The sequence below is a fragment of the Hyperolius riggenbachi genome, chromosome 7, assembly GCF_040937935.1.
Source record: "Hyperolius riggenbachi isolate aHypRig1 chromosome 7, aHypRig1.pri, whole genome shotgun sequence".
Taxonomy (NCBI): Eukaryota; Metazoa; Chordata; class Amphibia; order Anura; family Hyperoliidae; genus Hyperolius; species Hyperolius riggenbachi.
In genome coordinates, this window is record NC_090652.1 from 6,038,178 (window position 1) to 6,056,395 (window position 18,218).

Sequence of the window (18,218 nt, forward strand, 5' to 3'; positions counted from 1 at the left end):
GATAATAGTCCATAAGACTTTTATAATAAATCTCCAAAAAACAAACCTCTGCAATGTGTGGGGAGAAAAAATAAAAGTTTTGGAATCCACACTTGCTGTTTATCCAGGCATCCTTTTGTATTTAAAGGGAACCTGAAGTGAAAAGTATATGGAGGCTGCCATATTTATTTCCTGTTAAACAATACCAGTTGCCTTGCAGTCCTGATCTCTTTGGCTGCAGCAGTGTCTGAATCACACACCTGAAACAAGCATGCAGCTAATCAGTCACATTTCAGTCACCTGACCTGCATGCTTGTTCAGGGGCTATGGCTAAATGTATTAGAGAGAGAGGATTAGCAGGGCAGCCAGGCAACTGGAATTGCTTAAAAGGAAAAAAAAAATATGGCAGCCTCTATGTAACTCTATAACTCAGGTTCCCTTTAAAATAACCCATTTGTCCCTGCAGCTGTAATGAAGACAAGCTCACCTCTCTGGTTATCTGCACTGCCACATTCATCATTAAATTTAATGGTCTGCTCAGGAATCTGATATTTTTTGCGTTTCTCTGCATTTTTTTCGCATATCAAGCCGTTTCCAATTCTACAAACAAAAATGAAAGCTCACGGGAAAAAATATGAATAGTGTTTCTCGCGGGGTCGCCTATTTCTTAGAGGTTGCGACAAGCAGTGGTCGTTGGTCTTTGAGGTTTCTTGCTGGATCCTCTCAGCTAGACTAGCTCCTGAAAAATCATCCACAGTATCGCAGGGACATGTGTGCCCCTCCCAAACACTTCACAAATGATGACGTAAATCATGTGCCCCGCCCAAACACTTCACAAATGATGACGTAACACATGTGCCCCGCCCAAACACTTCACAAATGATGACGTAACACATGTGCCCCGCCCAAACACTTCACAAATGATGACGGAACACATGTGCCCCGCCCAAACACCTCACAAATGATGACGTAACACTTGTGCCCCGCCCAAACACCTTGCAAAAGATGACATAACACAAAAGGCATGACATCCTGCTTAACCTCCTCTCTTGATTTCTCCCCTCAGGTTATCGCGGTGGTGATGGACCTCTTTACGGATGTGGACATATTTAAGGACATGCTTGAGGCGGGCTTCAAGAGGAAAGTCTCGGTCTACATCATCCTGAATGAGTCGGACGTCAAGCATTTCCTGCAGATGTGCGAGAAGGTTCAGATGCACAAGGGCCACCTCAAGGTGAGTGACAGGTTCTCCTCTCCTCTATCCAATTCTCACAGGTTTATTTATTTTCATTTCTTGTCATAACGTCACAAGCTGTCAGTTAGTGCTGCTTAAACTGAATGCGCACCTGAGGCGTAACTGGCAGTTGTGCGCCCGCCGGGCTGGGAGTTCCTCTCAGTGCCTGTTAGACGGTACAGTGTGACTTGAATTTCCTTCTCATGGTAGAAGCTGAGGTTTTAGGGTAAGAGGGAGGTCAGATTCCTCTGGTGAGCGACGTGTGGAGATGAGGGGATCGGCACGCCAATAACAATCTTAAATCAGGATGCCAACATTTCAAGACTTCTGAGGCTCTCTTTATCAATATCGATAATAATTGGGTGAAAAACTCAGTAGTTCAATTAGCAAGAGGTAGTCCTCCTTCGAGTAGTGCACCACACTTGATGTAAAACTTATATGTAGGTTAGGAGGAACAAAGATTATTTGAGAAACCACAGTGATAAAGTTCCAAAAATCAGTATCCACTTTATTGTATCAAAACGTACAAAAATTCTAAAATGTTTTGATAAAAACTTTTTGGTCAATAGTAATGTGAATCTTCAAGGACACAGTCATCAACACACTCTCATGAAGATTATAATCTTTACATTATTGGCTACATATACTATTAAGCTTTGTTTACCTGAATTTTTTTTAGGCAACGACACTAGTCCATTTCGGGTCAATTGTCGACCCGTCATCTGGTTTCTAAAAGCCATAAATTTGGATGCAAAATGTGCAATTCAAAAAAATAGAGAACATCTGAGCAGAACAGATATCATAACACGCCATCCTGCTGGCCAACGTGGAAGTCAAGGGTGAGTGTCTCCTCAGTAGCACCCCCTTGACCTTCACGTCAGCCAGCAAATGGCCTGATGAAGGGTCAACAAATGATCCTTTTTCAGTTTTCATTGAAACATTTTTGAATTTTTGTACGTTTTTACTCTTTATCAAGGCAGAACATCAGTGAGAACCAGCTAAATCCGCTCTGTGGACATCAGATAAAGGCAGTCGTGTGTATCTTTGGGCTGAGGCCGGCGGCTGTGGCGAGACTGCACAGAGCGTCTATAGAGCGGCTTTGGGTGATTAGCTGTACAGTTATTTCTCGATAACAGACCCATAGAGATCTCAAAACGTTGGCAGTGCAAACCAAGACCCACAGGATTATTTGCCGTTTCAAAACTTTTTGCGGGCGACCGACCATCGTCTTCCGCAACATGTCCGCCTGTTTAATGCCTTGATCGATTTTGGGCCAAAATAATTCAAGAGCGTTGATCGGACATGCTGGAAAATCTTGATCGCACGCTGTCCCCCCTCAGGTGTTAAATGTCTCCTCCATCAGACTGATCAGACTCAGTCAGAGAGAGATCTGTCTCTTGGTCAATCTGCCCATACATTGCCTGGTGTATGGGCCCCTTTACAGTGGGTGATAAACATCTGACAGGTTTTGGATTAGTCCATCTGCTCATGGGGAATGATTGATCTTATATATTCTTTGTAAAAACAATGTAAAGAATCTATAATAAGATGCCAGACAGCCTCCCTTCCTGTTTGCACACTATTCTAGCAGTTAGAGTGATTGCTGTCAGTAAGTGCTTTTGAAAATAAAGATAACCCTGAGTATTCCCCAGGAGGAGATGGACAAGTCCAAAACCTGTCAGATTTGTACTGCCTACTATAAGTGACAGGAACATAGGAGAAAAGTAATTTTACGTTGGGGGGAATGTATGTGTACGCATGGATTTCGATTTTTTTACATTTTTTTACGATAGTTATCCTTTAACCCCCGGTCTGCTGCTATGTTTACCATCCTGACTGCGGTTTGACCTCTGTCCAGAATCGCACGTATCTTTTACCTGCGTTTTATGGGCATACCATTGTTTTATTGTGCTTAGATAAGGGAAAAGCAACATCAATGCTGAGTTATTTCAGACGTGTCGGGGTGTGGCGTCTGTTTGTCAGATATTACTCTGTCTGCAGAATGTGACGGTTTATCTACAGGCCTGCTGGGAGCATGTGTGGTGTACCTGGTGCTACGTGGGGGACACATAAACCTGTAACACTCACTATGGGCCAGGAGGGGGGTACACATTAAAAGGGGGAGACCCAGGGGGTCCGGCAGGCAGAGGCGGCTGCCCAGATCTCCAACAGATTTCTTGCTGATATCTGTTTTATTAATATTATTATTTATATAGCACCGATATCAGATCCCATCATGCCGATGACATACAAATGATCCCGGCTTGAAAGCAGACCAATCAGAACTGACAGAAAGTGATTTGATTATTATTATTATTATTATTTAGTATTTATATAGCGCCGACATATTACGCAGCGCTGTACAGTATATATCTATCTATCTATATCTCTATCTTGTCACTAACTGTCTCTCAAAGGAGCTCACAATCTAATCCCTACCATTGCCATGTCTATATTATGTAGTGTAAGTACTGTAGTCTAGGGCCAATTTTTTAGGGGGAGCCAATTAACTTATCCGTATGTTTTTGGCCCCCTTTCGAGCTGCATGCAGTTTTCATCTCATTCATTGGTTGAGGATCTGTGACTTGGTGCCACATCTATGTTCATATTTTATCCCACAGAAACCGTTCCTGCATCATTTCTTTGCAGTAATCTCTCAGATGAAGCATGTAAGATCTGTGACTACACATACATCTCATTGCTGTGAGTTAATCAGTCATTGTGAGCATAGATTACAGGAAGCTGCACACAACAGGCCACGCCTCCAGCTTAATCCCTTCCTGGAAGTGAGCGGCCCACCTGGCCTACACCCTGATCCTGGCTCTGCCTGTGTTTGTGGTGTCAGCAGTCTCCTGAGCACCCAAGGGTGCCTCCCTGCCTGCTGGCTGTGCTAGTGAGGACATGTCTGCTGAGCTGTGGTGGAACCCCGGCAATTGCTGCAGCTGGATTATCGCTGCTGCTGTGTGATGTGAATGGGTGAGCACAGGAACATGGGCAGCGACGATCACATGACTGTTAGAGGGGGGAGGGAATGGCAAAAGCATGACAGCAGCTCTTAGCTACAGCACAGATGACTTCACACCCCACACTGCAGATTTCACCATAAAAATATTCATCTGGTGCTGAGGTTCATCAGTGTCTCTCATACCGGCTACATCTGGATCTCTGTGAACTGTGTATGGAGGGAGGGAGTGATGAGCTTCATCTGCTAATTACAATTACGCAAAATTTTGTATACATTTTCGCAAATTACAGCCATTCGTAGTTACGATTTGGACATTCAACTGATTTTGTGTAATCCATTCGTAATTTGGCGTAATTTTGTGTGCTGAATTTAGAGGTTAATAGCAAAGTCCCCTATACACGCTATTGTCACCAAAATTAATATGTATATTAAGGAGCATACTGGGAACAAGGTAAAAAATGTTTTCAAAAATGACTTTGTAGCTTTTGAGAAAATCAATTTTAAAAATCCAAAGGAAGAATGTTTTTTTTTTTTTTAAGTCAGAAAAATAAGTTTAAAGGGTACCAGAGACGAAGCACCCTCATGTATTTTACCATATATATCAGTGGGAACATTAGAGAAAACACCTACCATGCTTTCTGTTTCATCCTTCACTGCTCAGCCTGCTTGTTATCAGCCCAGATAAAATCCCCCACTGAGCATTCAGTCTGGCTTTGCTCAGGAATATTTATAGCTGAGTCTGTGTTCTCTGATATCTTTTCAAGTCCAAGCCTGCCCCCTTCTGGCTCTGCTCAGGAATCATTATAGCGGAGTCATTATAGCAAAGCCAGACTGAATGCGCAGTGGGGGATTTTATCAGGGCTGATAACAAGCAGGCTGAGCAGTGAAGGATGAAACAAAGAGCAGGGTAGGCGGTTTCTCTAATCTTCACACTGATATATATAGTAAAATACATGAGGATGCTTCATCTCTGGTTCACTTTAAAGAACATTTTTCCTTTGCATTTTTAAAATCAATTTCTCAAAAACTACAAGGTGTTTGAAAAAAATTTTTTTTTTCCAACTATTCCCCTCAACGTGATGATCGCATGTATGGGGACTTTGCCATCAACCGTTAATATCAAGAAAATTACGCTAAATCATGGTTCCTGATTATCTTCACAAATGAAATTAATTACATTTCAGACGAAATTTGGCATTACGATTTGACATAAGTGCAAATTTTTGATGCAAAATTATGATTTTGCTAAATTTGTGCTTTGTCACTAATGGAGGGAGGTGCTTGCCACGCCCGCGGCTGCAGGAACTGAGGAGAAGGGAGGGAAGGGGGTCGCAGAGACCTGGGTGATGCTGGGGAAGGGGGAGGTGCTTGCCACGCCCGCGGCTGCAGGAACTGAGGAGAAGGGAGGGAAGGGGGTCGCAGAGACCTGGGTGATGCTGGGGAAGGGGGAGGTGCTTGCCACGCCCGCGGCTGCAGGAACTGAGGAGAAGGGAGGGAAGGGGGTCGCAGAGACCTGGGTGATGCTGGGGAAGGGGGAGGTGCTTGCCACGCCCGCGGCTGCAGGAACTGAGGAGAAGGGAGGGAAGGGGGTCGCAGAGACCTGGGTGATGCTGGGGAAGGGGGGGGGGGGGGGGAACTGCTGCGCCAGGTATTTGTTCCATTTTTATTACAAACATTTTAAACCGTGTGAGAAAGGAGGCCCAGAACCAGAGCTTTAAATGTTGCTCATTTCTGACTGTATTTGTTTGCCTTTTTTTTTTTCTTGCCCCGGGCAAAGAGCGTGCGACACATTCCAAAGCCTTTCACCCAATCGCCGGTTACCGCAATACAGTCTCCAGGCAAAACAAGAAACTCCCTAAAAATATACAAACTGCAGAACCAGCAACACTTAAAGGGAACCTAAACTGGGAAGGATATGGATTTTTCATTTTAAAATAATACCAGTTCCCTGACTCTCCTGCTGATCCTGTGTCTCTAATGCTTATAGCCACAGCCCCTCAACAAGCATGCAGATCAGGTGCTCTGACTGAAGTCAGACTGGATTAGCTGCATGCTTATTTCAGGTGTGTGATTCAGCCACTACTGCAGTCAAAGAGATCAGCAGGACTGACAAGCAACTGGTATTGTTTAAAAGGAAACCATATCCCTCTGTTAAGGTTCCCTTTAACTGAGCCCTATAAGAAACAAACTGTCTTACTTGTCAGGATTGCTGCGACATTACATAAGTAAGGTCTATGACTATGGTAGGATTAGATTGTGAGCTCCTGTAAGGACTATGTACTCTGTACAGTGCTGCAGAAGATGTCAGTGCTATATAAAGACATAATAATAATATGGTAGGACATTACACTATGACTATGGTAGGATTAGAGTGTGAGCTCCTCTGAGGACAGTAAGTGACAGGACTATGTACTCTGTAATGTGCTGCAGAAGATGTCAGTGCTATATAAGTACATAATAATAATAATATGGTAGGACATTACACTATGACTATGGTAGGATTAGAGTGTGAGCTCCTCTGAGGACAGTAAGTGACAGGACTATGTACTCTGTAATGTGCTGCAGAAGATGTCAGTGCTATATAAATACATAATAATAATATGGTAGGAGATTAGACTATGACTATGGTAGGATTAGATTGTGAGCTCCTCTGAGGACAGAGAGTGACATGACTATGTACTCTGTAATGTGCTGCAGGAGATGTCAGTGCTATATAAATACATAATAATAATATGGTAGGACATTACAATATGACTAGGGTAGGATTAGAGTGTGAGCTCCTGTGAGGACAGTCAGTGACATGACTATGTACGCTGTAATGTGCTGCAGAAGATGTCAGTGCTATATAAATACATAATAATAATATGGTAGGACATTACAATATGACTGTGGTAGGATTAGATTGTGAGCTCCTCTGAGGACAGTCAGTGACATGACTATGTACTCTGTACATTGCTGAAGAAGATGTCAGTGCTATATAAATACATAATAATAATATGGTAGGACATTAGAATATGACTAGGGTAGGATTAGAGTGTGAGCTCCTCTGAGGACAATCAGTGACATGACTATGTACTCTGTAATGTGCTGCAGAAGATGTCAGTGCTATATAAATACATAATAATAATATGGGAGGACATTACACTGTGACTATGGTAGGATTAGAGTGTGAGCTCCTCTGAGGACAGTCAGTGACATGACTATGTACTCTGTAAAGTGCTGCAGAAGATGTCAGTGCTGTATAAATACATAATGATAATGTAATTAGGTACTTGAGCGGTTTATATTGCTAGGTCTTGCTGTAGGGCATGTTGGAAGGACTGCCGCCTTGGGCACACACTGCACACAGGCTGCCGGCATGGACGGGGACATTGCTCTGTACAGTGTACACTGGACGGTTCCCAGCATCTCGCAGTGGATGACACAGCACCCAGCAGTATGTTTGCTGACGCCCTTCCATTAGAGGGAAGCAGCGACATTCCGTGGGACTGGGAGAGGCAGGCAGAGCGTCAGCTTGCATGCAGGAGATTGATGGTGGCTGGCGGTCAGATGACAGCTTGGTAATGTGAGAACCAGGGAGGATCTCTCTGCTCTGCCCTGTATGGGGGCTCCTGGGTCAGGTGATGGAGGGGGGGGCAGACGTCCTCTACCTGTTGTGGTGTATTCACAAATACATGAGAGCGGAGCGTGAGAATGAGCGCGTTCTGGCCGTATCTTTTCTGGCTGCAGCATCCGGGGCTGTCGGCTTTCCCGCTGTTTACATAGTTATCTCACTCTACAGAAATATGTACAGTCCTGATAACAGAGGTGCCAAGCTGTTATTGGACCCATAGCTGTGTGAGACTCCGGTTGTTTATTGCCTGATGAAGCGGGATTGTGCCCGTGAAACGCGTTGCAGTCTTATCTAGGAGTATGTGAATAAGCGACAGCATCGTGTCTGTTTTGGTGTGGCTGGTCCACCGCCGCCACCTGAATGTTTTAAACTTTTTAGCGTATTTTATCCTTTTGGCGCCTCTGTACATCTTGTTATCTGATAGCAGAGAGTTGGTATTTTATAGTAAAGATCCATACTCGCGCTGGTCTGAACTCGGCCGCGGCGATTGATAATGACCGCCATGGCCAAGAACCGGGTGGTGAGACTAGTGTGGGTACAGCGTCGTGTGTGCCCTGCAGGGATCTGTATCTGATCCCTGGGGCGACGGACATCCAGCACATACTCTGCAGGTGAGTATGCAGTTTACTGCTAGTTACCCACGATGCAATTTCCTGTCCGATCGATGGGTAATCCGACAGGAAGTTGCATTGCGTGTACAGGTCCAAATCTGCTCTCGAACGATAATGGGATTGATTTTAAGAGCATTACTGCCCAAACATCGATCCTATTATCGATCAGGAGCAACTTGGACAAGACGGAAATAATCGGTGCGACCCGTCGGTCTGACAGGAAGTTGCACAATGTGAACCGGAAATAAAGGCTCCCATTAGCAGTACATCCTCCTCAGATGCAATCATTCCATTAGATGTGCGAGATCGTAAGAGATTGGCAGGCAATTATCGTGTTTTTCCCATAAATGGGATGATTAGAGCATTTTCTTCAAATATGATTGTTAAATCCAACATTCCGATCGACAGAGTTCTGTATTCCAATCGACCACAGAATCGTGTCACGTCGATTTGCTCCACATAATGCATGGGATTCTGTACATTTTATTTGTAAAATCTGATTGAATGATCGATTGCAGATTGCTGCCATATTTATTTCCTGTTCACACCAGAAGCATGCATGCAGCCAATCTTGTCAGATCTGACAATAATGTCAGAAACGCCTGATTGACTTGTTCAGGATCTGTGGCTAAAAGTATTAAAGGCCAAAAAAAATCAGCAGGATAGCCATGTAACTGGTATTGTGTAAAAGGAAATAAATATGGCAGCCTCTATTTACCTCTTACTTCAGGTTCCCTTTAAAGGAGAACTGTAGTGAGAGGTATATGGAGGCTGCCATATTTGTTTAAGCAATACCAGTTGCCTGGCTATCCTGCTAATCCTCTGCCTCTAGTACTTTCAGCCAGAGGCCCTGAACAAGCATGCAGCAGATCAGGTGTTTCTGACAATTTTGACAGATATGAGAAGATTAGCTGCATGCTTGTTACTAGTGTGTGATTCAGACAGTACTGCAGCCAAAGAGATCAGCAGGGCTGCCAGGCAGCTGGTATTGTGTAACAGGAAATAAATATGGCAGCCTCCATATACCTCTCACTACAGTTCTCCTTTAAGTGTATCCCTAGTTTGCAGGACTTGGAACGTGATGTTTTTGGGTAAAAGTTTAATAGTCGCTTCTCTGGATTCCGCGAGTTGGGGCCTGACTGAGCGCAGATTATCAGCAGAAAGTTCAGTCCGCAGGGCAGGGTGCGGCCTGTGCGATGTATAGAATGCAGAGAGAAGCACGGTGTCATCAGATTGGGGGGGGCGGGGGACATTCTCAGCTCGGCCAGCACAATGCACGGTCTATTGTCTGATTTGTAACTCGCACAGCGTTCTGTCATTGTGTGAGGAAGACGCGCTGCAGGCTATTCAGGCGCGATGATGTCGTGAGAAAGCGTAGGAAAGTGACTGAGGGAAGCCCTGTAGCATGGGGAACAGGTCAAGCAATCGGCGGGCCTAAATTAAAGCTATCACTCAGAGGTGGCTGGAGGCCATTTTACAGGCTGTCACATGATCTTCTGAGGAGACGCCAGGCCCCTGTATGGAGGTGTCTGAGGGGATAACTGCCTTCGTTGCCTATAACAACCACTGTACCCCTCGCATGGCTGAGTTCATAAGGAAGCATTGTGTGTGGAAACTATAGTGATGTAACTAAACTGAGGCCTTCATGAAACGTTTTGAACAGAGGCGCCAACTAGAATAAAAACCATCCAAAAACCATTTTAAAAGGGGGAAGTTTAGGTGGACTTACCTCCCTTGTAGATAAACAGACTGAAAACCGTTATTTTCAAACAAAATAACATTTGAGTGCTCCAAATTGCAACGCGTTTCGCAGGTCACAACCCCGCTTCATCAGGCTTAAAATGAGGAGAGCAGGAAGGGTCTGTATACTGGCCAAGCGCCTCTGTGGCCTTATCTGACTATTACGCCTGCGCCCCACTAGAAAACACAATCGCTAAGCGCTTTTTGTAGTGATTTTTAGCAGCATTTTCCAGAGATTTGTGGTCATTTTAAACGAGTTTTGAAGTTTGTTTGCGCAACGATTTGCGGTTTCCTTAAATGTTCTTTTCTCTCGTGGTTCTGGGTAGTAAATCCCTCCTGTACAGCGAGTGAAAAGCGATTTTTGCAGCAATCCTATCCTTTGTATTAAAGTGCAAACGCTCTAGAAATGCTGCCGGCACCGCCATTGCGCCCACAAGCAGGATGTGACTTTGGATCCGCACAATAATTCCCGATCAACTAGGCGAAGCAGATGGCGACTGAGGCTTTCTCACCAGGCTGGTCACCGCTTGCGTTTGTAAGATACCTTCTGCCTCTATTGGGGTCCCTGCAGCTTAGGAACGCCGGTACACCAATCCCAGACCCCCAGCAGAAGAATCAGGCTGCAATTGGTTTGTAATAGACCAATGGGAATCGTCTATTCCCAGGGAGAAGTCTCATTGGTTCACTGACTGGTGGAGCAATGAAAGGTGGATTCCCATTGGTCTTTTACAAACCAATTATAGCCTGATGCTTCCACGGGGCTCTGGGATTGGTATACTGGCGTTTGTAGTGTGCAAAAGAGCTGAATGGATGGCGCCGGTGGAGGAGGAGGAGGAGGGATGCAGCGACAGGTATTGAGCAGGTGATGATGCGAAAACGGAAAAGAAAACCGGATGAAAAACTGAAGCCTAATGTAACAAATGGATGTGTTTTTACAGGCTTAGTTTTTCACCCGGAACAGTGTGACCCAAAGAAAATCCCCAAAACTTCTTAACCCTTTAGCAGCCAATTTATTTAGAGGTTTGCAAGGGCTCCAGGCCAATTTATTTCAGCACTTTTATTTTATTTATTTCTTACTTACTTTTTCTTGCTTCTAATTAGTACTGCTGTAATGTGTATTTATGGCCACTTGTCACTAGGGGGCAGTGTGAGGCAATACAGATGACTTCTGCTTTCCGTGACTATATTTTCTGGCAGCAGAGAGACATCAAAGCATCCCAAGAATTTACAGCACGACGAGTTCTGCCGGCTGAGGTCAAAAGCTGTGCACTTATCTCAAATGAGATAACTCTAGTGAAGCTACTAATGGGTTAAAGCAACCCTATTGAGTTCCGTGTAATACGAAAACCCCTACAAATTATTTAAAACAAGACCAGCCTTTGGCCTCAATTCACTAAGCTTATCTCCTGTCTTTAATAATTCTTCTAGAGTTGTTACCATGGTGATTAGGCATGTAGTATTCAGGAAACATTTTACCTCAGGCAAACCTAAAGTTACCTCTTCTGTCTTAAGTTAACTCTTCAATCCTTAAAATAACTCCAGAGTTAAAGACTCTGGCGTTCATTAACTGCGTGTGAAAATAACTACAGAGGAGGTAAATTAACTACAGAGGAGGTAACGTAAGGAATGAAGAGATAACTCTCCTACTGTGTGGAGGTAAGTTTTCTCTTGCCTTATTATCTCCAGCATGATCTTAGTGAATTGAGGCCTTTGATAAGTAAAAACACCAAAATCTGAGCGGGTCGGTGTGAACAGGTGAAGTGAATTGATTTGATGTGGAAGGTCTTGTACCACCTACAGCTGATACAGAATACTGCTGCCAGACTGCTAACCAACCAACCCCGTCACTGCCACATAACGCCAGTCCTGCACTCCCTTCACTGGCTACCTATAGAATGGAGGGTTCTATTCAAGATCGGCCTACTGACATTTAAATCCCTGAATAATCTGGGCCCTGGATACATGAAAGATATGTTGCAGCTGCGTAGCAATCCCTGCATTCTCAGATCCACAGGTTCTAATAATCTAGTCATACCCAGATTCCACTTGGAAACGTTTGGTCCCAGAGCCTTCTGTCATGCTGCTCCTACGTTTTGGAACTCCTTACCTCAACAGATCAGGACAGCTCCATCCCTGGACATGTTTAAATCTAGACTGAAAACCCACCTGTTCAGTTTGGCATTTGCAGAAATATAATTTTGTCGTGTTAGCCATTTATTTAGGAAAGGGTTCTTTACAGTAAGAGTGATTAAGATGTGGAATGCATTGCCACAGGAAGTCGTTATGGCAAACTCTATACCTGCATTTAAAGGGGGCTTATATGCTTTCCTTGCGTTGAAAGACATCCATGGCTACAATTACTAGGTAATGCCTAATGATGTTGATCCAGGTATTTTATCTGATTGCCATCTGGAGTCAGGAAGGAATTTTTCCCTTTAGGGGCTAATTGGACCATGCCTTGTGGGGGTTTTTTCGCCTTCCTCTGGATCAACAGGGATATGTGAGGGAGCAGGCTGGAGTTGTACTTTGTACTGGTTGAACTCGATGGACGTATGTCTTTTTTCAACCAAAATAACTATGTAACTATGTGTTAACACTTCATCCTACTACTAATTACTGAATCTGAGAGAGCCTAAGCGCTTTGAGTCCAATGGGAGGAAACCGCTATACAAATGCACCCTAACATTATGGGTGAAGTGTCCATACTGACCAGGTTCCCCTATAGAAATCAAATTAATGATAACTTTATTGGCATGACCAAGATTCATACAGGCATTGCCAAAGCAGGGGGTATTGGGGACATGGAACAAGGTGGGGTAGGGCCTGTATCCTCAGGCTACTGACTGTCCTTCAGACTTCTGGTCTTCTGCCTGTTGGGATCATTTAGGTGGGACAATGACAGGAATGACCCCCTGACATTATGGGTGACTGTCTGTTGTCCACACTGACCAGGTTTCCCTATCCTCGGGCCACAGACAGTCCTTCAGACTTCTGTTGGGATGATTTAGGCGGGACAATGACAGGAATGGCCCCCTGACATTAGGGGTGACTGCCTGTTGTCCATAATCACCAGGTTTCCTTATCCTCCAGCTACAGACAGTCCTTCAGACTTCTGTTGGGATGGTTTAGGCGGGACAATGACAGGAATGACCCCCTGACATTAGGGGTGAAGGCTTGTTGTCCACACTCACCAGGTTTCCCTATCCTCCAGCTACAGACGGTCCTTCAGACTTCTGCTGGGATCGTTTACCATGGAAGGTCAAGGAACAAGCTATAGGGAAGATTTATGACGGCAATAAAGTAACGCCTTTGTTTACAGCCAAATAGCATGCCTAGCAATGGCGCTCTACCATATAACTGTCATCACAGTGAGAGTACAAAGACCTGGGCCTCCACCTGCCTCCTATCCTATGGCAAATACATGCAACTGGCTTCATTCCTGTGAATCATACAGCCAGGCTTGTTCTCTCATTTCCCAATGACTTCAATCAGCCTTTTGTTAGGCCATAAAACTTCAGCAATCCTACATAACTTGGATGGGAATTGATCTAAAAAAAATAAGCCAGATACTTGCCTGAGAGGAAGGGCTCTGGGTCCTATAGAGCCTTCCCGCTTCTCTCTCGGGCCCCCCCCCCCCCGTTCCAGTGCAGGATCCCCTGTGGCTCCGCTAAAGGAAGCTTCGGGAGCCTGAGTTCTCCCGAAGACGGGCCACTCCACATTGCGCATGCGCGATCGCCCTTTCTCGCGCACATGCGCAGTACGGAGCCGACGCCTCCCGAAGACTTCCGAAGTCCCCCGCGGCGGGGGATTCAAATGGAGGAGCTGCCACTCCGAGGACACCGGGAGAGGAGGGGGGAGGCACTATAGAACCCAGAGCCTTCGCTCTCCTCAGGAAAGTATCTGGTTTAATATATATTTTTATGTACAGTTCCCAATTACTTCAAGGTGCCCATACACTGTACAATCAAATAGTTTAATTTTCCTGTGTATTCGACCAAACGATTAAATAGAGAAGAAATGGAATAGAACCTTTTTTCGATCGATAAGACGATCAATTACTCCATTTTTTTCAGATGTGTTGGAAAAATCAGGTTGATTGTTATGGAAATGTAATGCTGTATGATAGGTTTGATAAAATTATTTAACCTACATAGCGTAAATCCCCAGTCAGGCTCGGGTTGGAAATCCACAGCTCAGAGCGGTAACCCCGAGCTGGATCCATGGGAGGTGTGTAATGTCCTGGGCTGCCACAGATCTATCTAGCAGTAAAATTTTAGGGTCTAAATGCATGTGGAAAAATGGCACAACTTTCAGACACTAAAATCCAGAAATAATCGTAATGCCAGGGAGGTTAATAGATCAAAAACTTAATAAACAATTTAGAGATTAATTCGTGTATGGCCACCTTGAGTCGGATTTCGGCTGGATTCACACTAGGGCCAGAATGTTTTCCACAAAGAAGATGCACGGACGTGTCAATTGATCTTGTGTTACCTGAAGGAGCCGTTATCACACGTTTGTTTTTAAATGTGTTTGTGGCGTTAGCAGAATGCAAAGTCCCGTATTGCGTAACTTTTCCAGATGCTGCGAATGCCGGCGGATGCAACGAGAGATGACAATTCTCATAAAAATGCTTTCATCGTGAAAATGGATGGTTACAAAACAGCTGTTATGTGAAGGATAAGAGAAACCAGTGAAGGTTCAAAGCCTAAAAGCAATCAGTGGGGGTGCGGGGCAAAGATCAGACAAGGAGGATGCTGTTTGCACTGGGAATGGGAGGAGCATGGATGATGCGTGGGGAGGAGTCTGGCCAAATGCAGACTCCTCAATGCAACAAAGGCTGTTGAGCTGATTGTTGACTTTAGGAAGAATCCTCCACCCTTACACCTGTCAACATAGGTGAGACCGTGGTCTCCAGAGTACCGACTGTGCAGTTCCTACGCACAACCTTATCCACTGACCAAAAATGGGGGCAAAACGCTGTCAGAATCCAGAAGGCGGCACAACAGAGGCTATTTTTCCTGCGCCAACTTAAAAAATTTGGCATCCCTCGGGAGCTGATGAGCATCTTCTACGCCGCGACTACGGAATCTAGGAGCTAGTCTACTTTAGGGGACCCACCGCAAATCCCCATAGACACTTTCACTTGGGCTGCAAAACGGAACAAATGTCTTCCGTTTGCTTGTTTAAACCTCCACAAGCCTTATATCCCTGGGTAGCTAAGCATGTCCTCTAACGAATTTTGCGGTTTCGGTCAAAAAAAAGTTGGAACTGACTGTACAGGAGCCGCCGAACGGCCGCAATTTCGGGTCCGTCAGCCATCTTTGTTCTGCTCTGCAGGTCGTTTCTTGCTCCTCATTGGAGGGAATTGTTGGGTGGGGACGTGCCAGCTTCTGTCGGCAGCTAACGAACCCTCCAATGAGGAGAAAGAAAGGACCTGCACAGCAGAAGGAAGATGGCCGACGGAACCGCGATAAAGGCCGTCCGGCGGCTCCTACACAGCCCAATTCAACTTTTTTTTGACCGAAAACCTCACAGTTCGTTACAGGATATGCTTACCTATCCGTGGGTATAAGGCTTGTGGGGGTTTAAACAAGGTGAAAGCGGACATTTGTTCCGTTTCTGCAGACCAGCTGAAAGTGTCTATGGGGATTTGCGGTGGGTCCCCTAAAGTAGACTAGCTCCGGAATATATTCTCTGCTCCTCCTTCATCGTCTGGTATGCTGGCGCAACAGCGAGCGATAGACATAAACTGCAAAGAGTCATTAATGAGGCAGAGAAGATCATCTGATCACACCTACCATCCCTTGACCTCCTCCACACCACCAGGATGAGGAAGAGGGCCAACAGGATTTTCTGTGACTCTTCTCACCCTGGCAGCTGATTCTTTGAGCCTCTCCCGCTGGGTCGGCGCTACCGAACCATTCGATCCAAAACCAGCAGACGTCAGAACTCCTTCCCTCAGGCAGTTCTTCTGTTAAATACCAACCCCCACTAACCCCCACCTCCTGAACTGTAAAGCTCCTACCTACCTACTACACATGCTCAGAGGTCTTTCTTTCTCTCTTCTCTTCTGTATAGGTAGCAGACACTATTGCAGAAATGTTAATGTGCTGTTGTTAATTTTAAAGAGACCCTGAAGTGAACAAAAATTGCTATTTTTACCTGCTAGTTTGCTTCAGTAGTCTCATTAGATGTAAATCGCTGCATCCCTGCCGCAAAACGAGGGCTTTAGACCCCCGAAATTCCAGGGCAAACATCCACGACCATCTTGATTGTGGATTTTGCTGCGCTGAGAGGCAGAGCTTTCTGCTTTAGCTCTGCCTCACAGTGCGGATCTCCGCTTCTCCCCACAATCTCTGTGAAGGAAGACTGAGAGGGGCGGGAGAGGCGGCGATTGACATCAGTAGAGGCAGAGCTGCAGCTGAAAGCTCTGCCTCTTTCAGGAAGCGCTGGCCGGATTGTCCCCGGGGATATGGGGGGTCTAATGCACTCGTTTTGCGACGGGGATACGGCGATTTACATCTAATGACTACTGAAGCAAACTAGCAGGTAAAAGTAGCAGTTTTTGTTTGCTTCAGTCTCTCTTTAACGTTATCTATGTTCTGTAAATGTAGCATGTACTGTACTCCACTAATTTTTTACCTAAAGCCATGTGTACCGAAAGTAATTCCGGGTACGGCTCGACCATACTTGGCGAATAAACTTCTTATCTTCTAAATGGTGATCTAGCTCAATAAATCGCTTAGAGAGCAGTGGGGATTGTATGGTGAGGGGAAATGTATACCTCTGCTGTGACCACCCCAACCGGCCAACTCGGCCAAGCATCCAAGGCCTGGTCTGTACACAGGTCTAGAAAATCATTTGTGCCTGGAAGTTCAGCTGTAACTTTTCATGTTGAGGAGAGAGAACTTTTTGCTCTGTCACATACATACACAAGTTCTTTCTGTTTTAGGAAAGCAAACTTTTGTTTTTCTTAACATCTTAGTAAGGGGGCTTTTAGGACCATTGTAATCCCTTACACACTCCAATAAGTTCTGGGTCACCATGAGCTTGCTGGTTAGTCTGTACCTCTCGGTGTTACAAGCCCTACTCCATAGAGCCAAATTAATCCATGCCATGCACTGATGAGGATCAAACGATCTAAAACAGTCTGTATGCATGTTGGATTATCATGGCTCTGTACATATTAACAAGCTGACACATCATTGTATTCCAGCAGTTCTGGAGGTGTGTTTAGCTTCTAAGGGTAATAATGGTTAATTTGCATATATTCAGCAGTGATGCACTGGGAGACATCTCAAGCTCACTCCAACCTGAATTATCGCAAATTCTTTCTGTTTTAGGAAAGCAAACTTTTGTTTTTCTTATACACAAGTACATCATTTTCAGGAATGAAGTGACAATCAGACTGCTCACTTGGGCAACAGGTGATGATTTTAGAGAGCATCTGAGGCGTTACTCACCTATGTAGAAGGAAGGCTCTGGATCTCCTAGATCCTTGCCAGTCCTCTGTCCGTGTTCTCATACCACCGCTGTCTCCACATGAAAGTCCACGCCTTCAGGAATCCTCAAAAAGCTTCAGAAGCACTCGCGTCCCTGATGGCTTGTAAAAATGGGCGCAGTGCAAGCCCTCTCGTCTTAGGAAGTGCTCGGGGAAGCCAGTCCTTCTCAAGCCTTCACAAAAAGTCTGGATGGTGTGTTTGACAAGTTGGTTGAATAACTTTAACAAGGGGGGCTGCGGTGGATCAATAGCACGGAGAGAGAATCGGGAAGTCTCCATGGGAACCAGAGCCCTCCCTCGACATGAGTGAATATCTCAGTATTTTTAGGTTGCTTCAGTTTTTCCTTTTCGGGTAAGCTGCACATCTGTAGTATGAAGTTCAGGTCTTCTGTGTGGTGGAGACATGAAGGAAGCGGCAAGTGTAAGCATTTAGCCTTCAAGAGTCCTCAAAAAGCTTCAGAGGCACTTGTGTCCGTGACTTCGTAAAAAGACTGGCGCACAGGAGAGCCCACACTCAAACCGTCTCGTCTTCTTAAGTACTCTGGGAAGCCAGTCCTTCACGAGGCGTCTGG

At 45.1% G+C, this 18,218-nt stretch overlaps 2 protein-coding genes across 2 annotated transcripts in view; one reads left to right on the forward strand and one right to left on the reverse strand.

Annotated features, from left to right (window-relative positions):
- Positions 1-18,218, reverse strand: part of SLC5A10 (solute carrier family 5 member 10) — a 274,286-nt gene that overhangs the window by 168,318 nt on the left and 87,750 nt on the right. The gene's annotated exons all lie outside the window — the stretch shown is intronic.
- Positions 1-18,218, forward strand: part of FAM83G (family with sequence similarity 83 member G) — an 82,429-nt gene that overhangs the window by 42,445 nt on the left and 21,766 nt on the right. Inside the window, exon 2 of the mRNA XM_068243516.1 lies at positions 1,046-1,213. Within this exon, the coding sequence (XP_068099617.1) occupies positions 1,046-1,213 (168 nt within the window). The remainder of the gene's footprint in view (positions 1-1,045; positions 1,214-18,218) is intronic.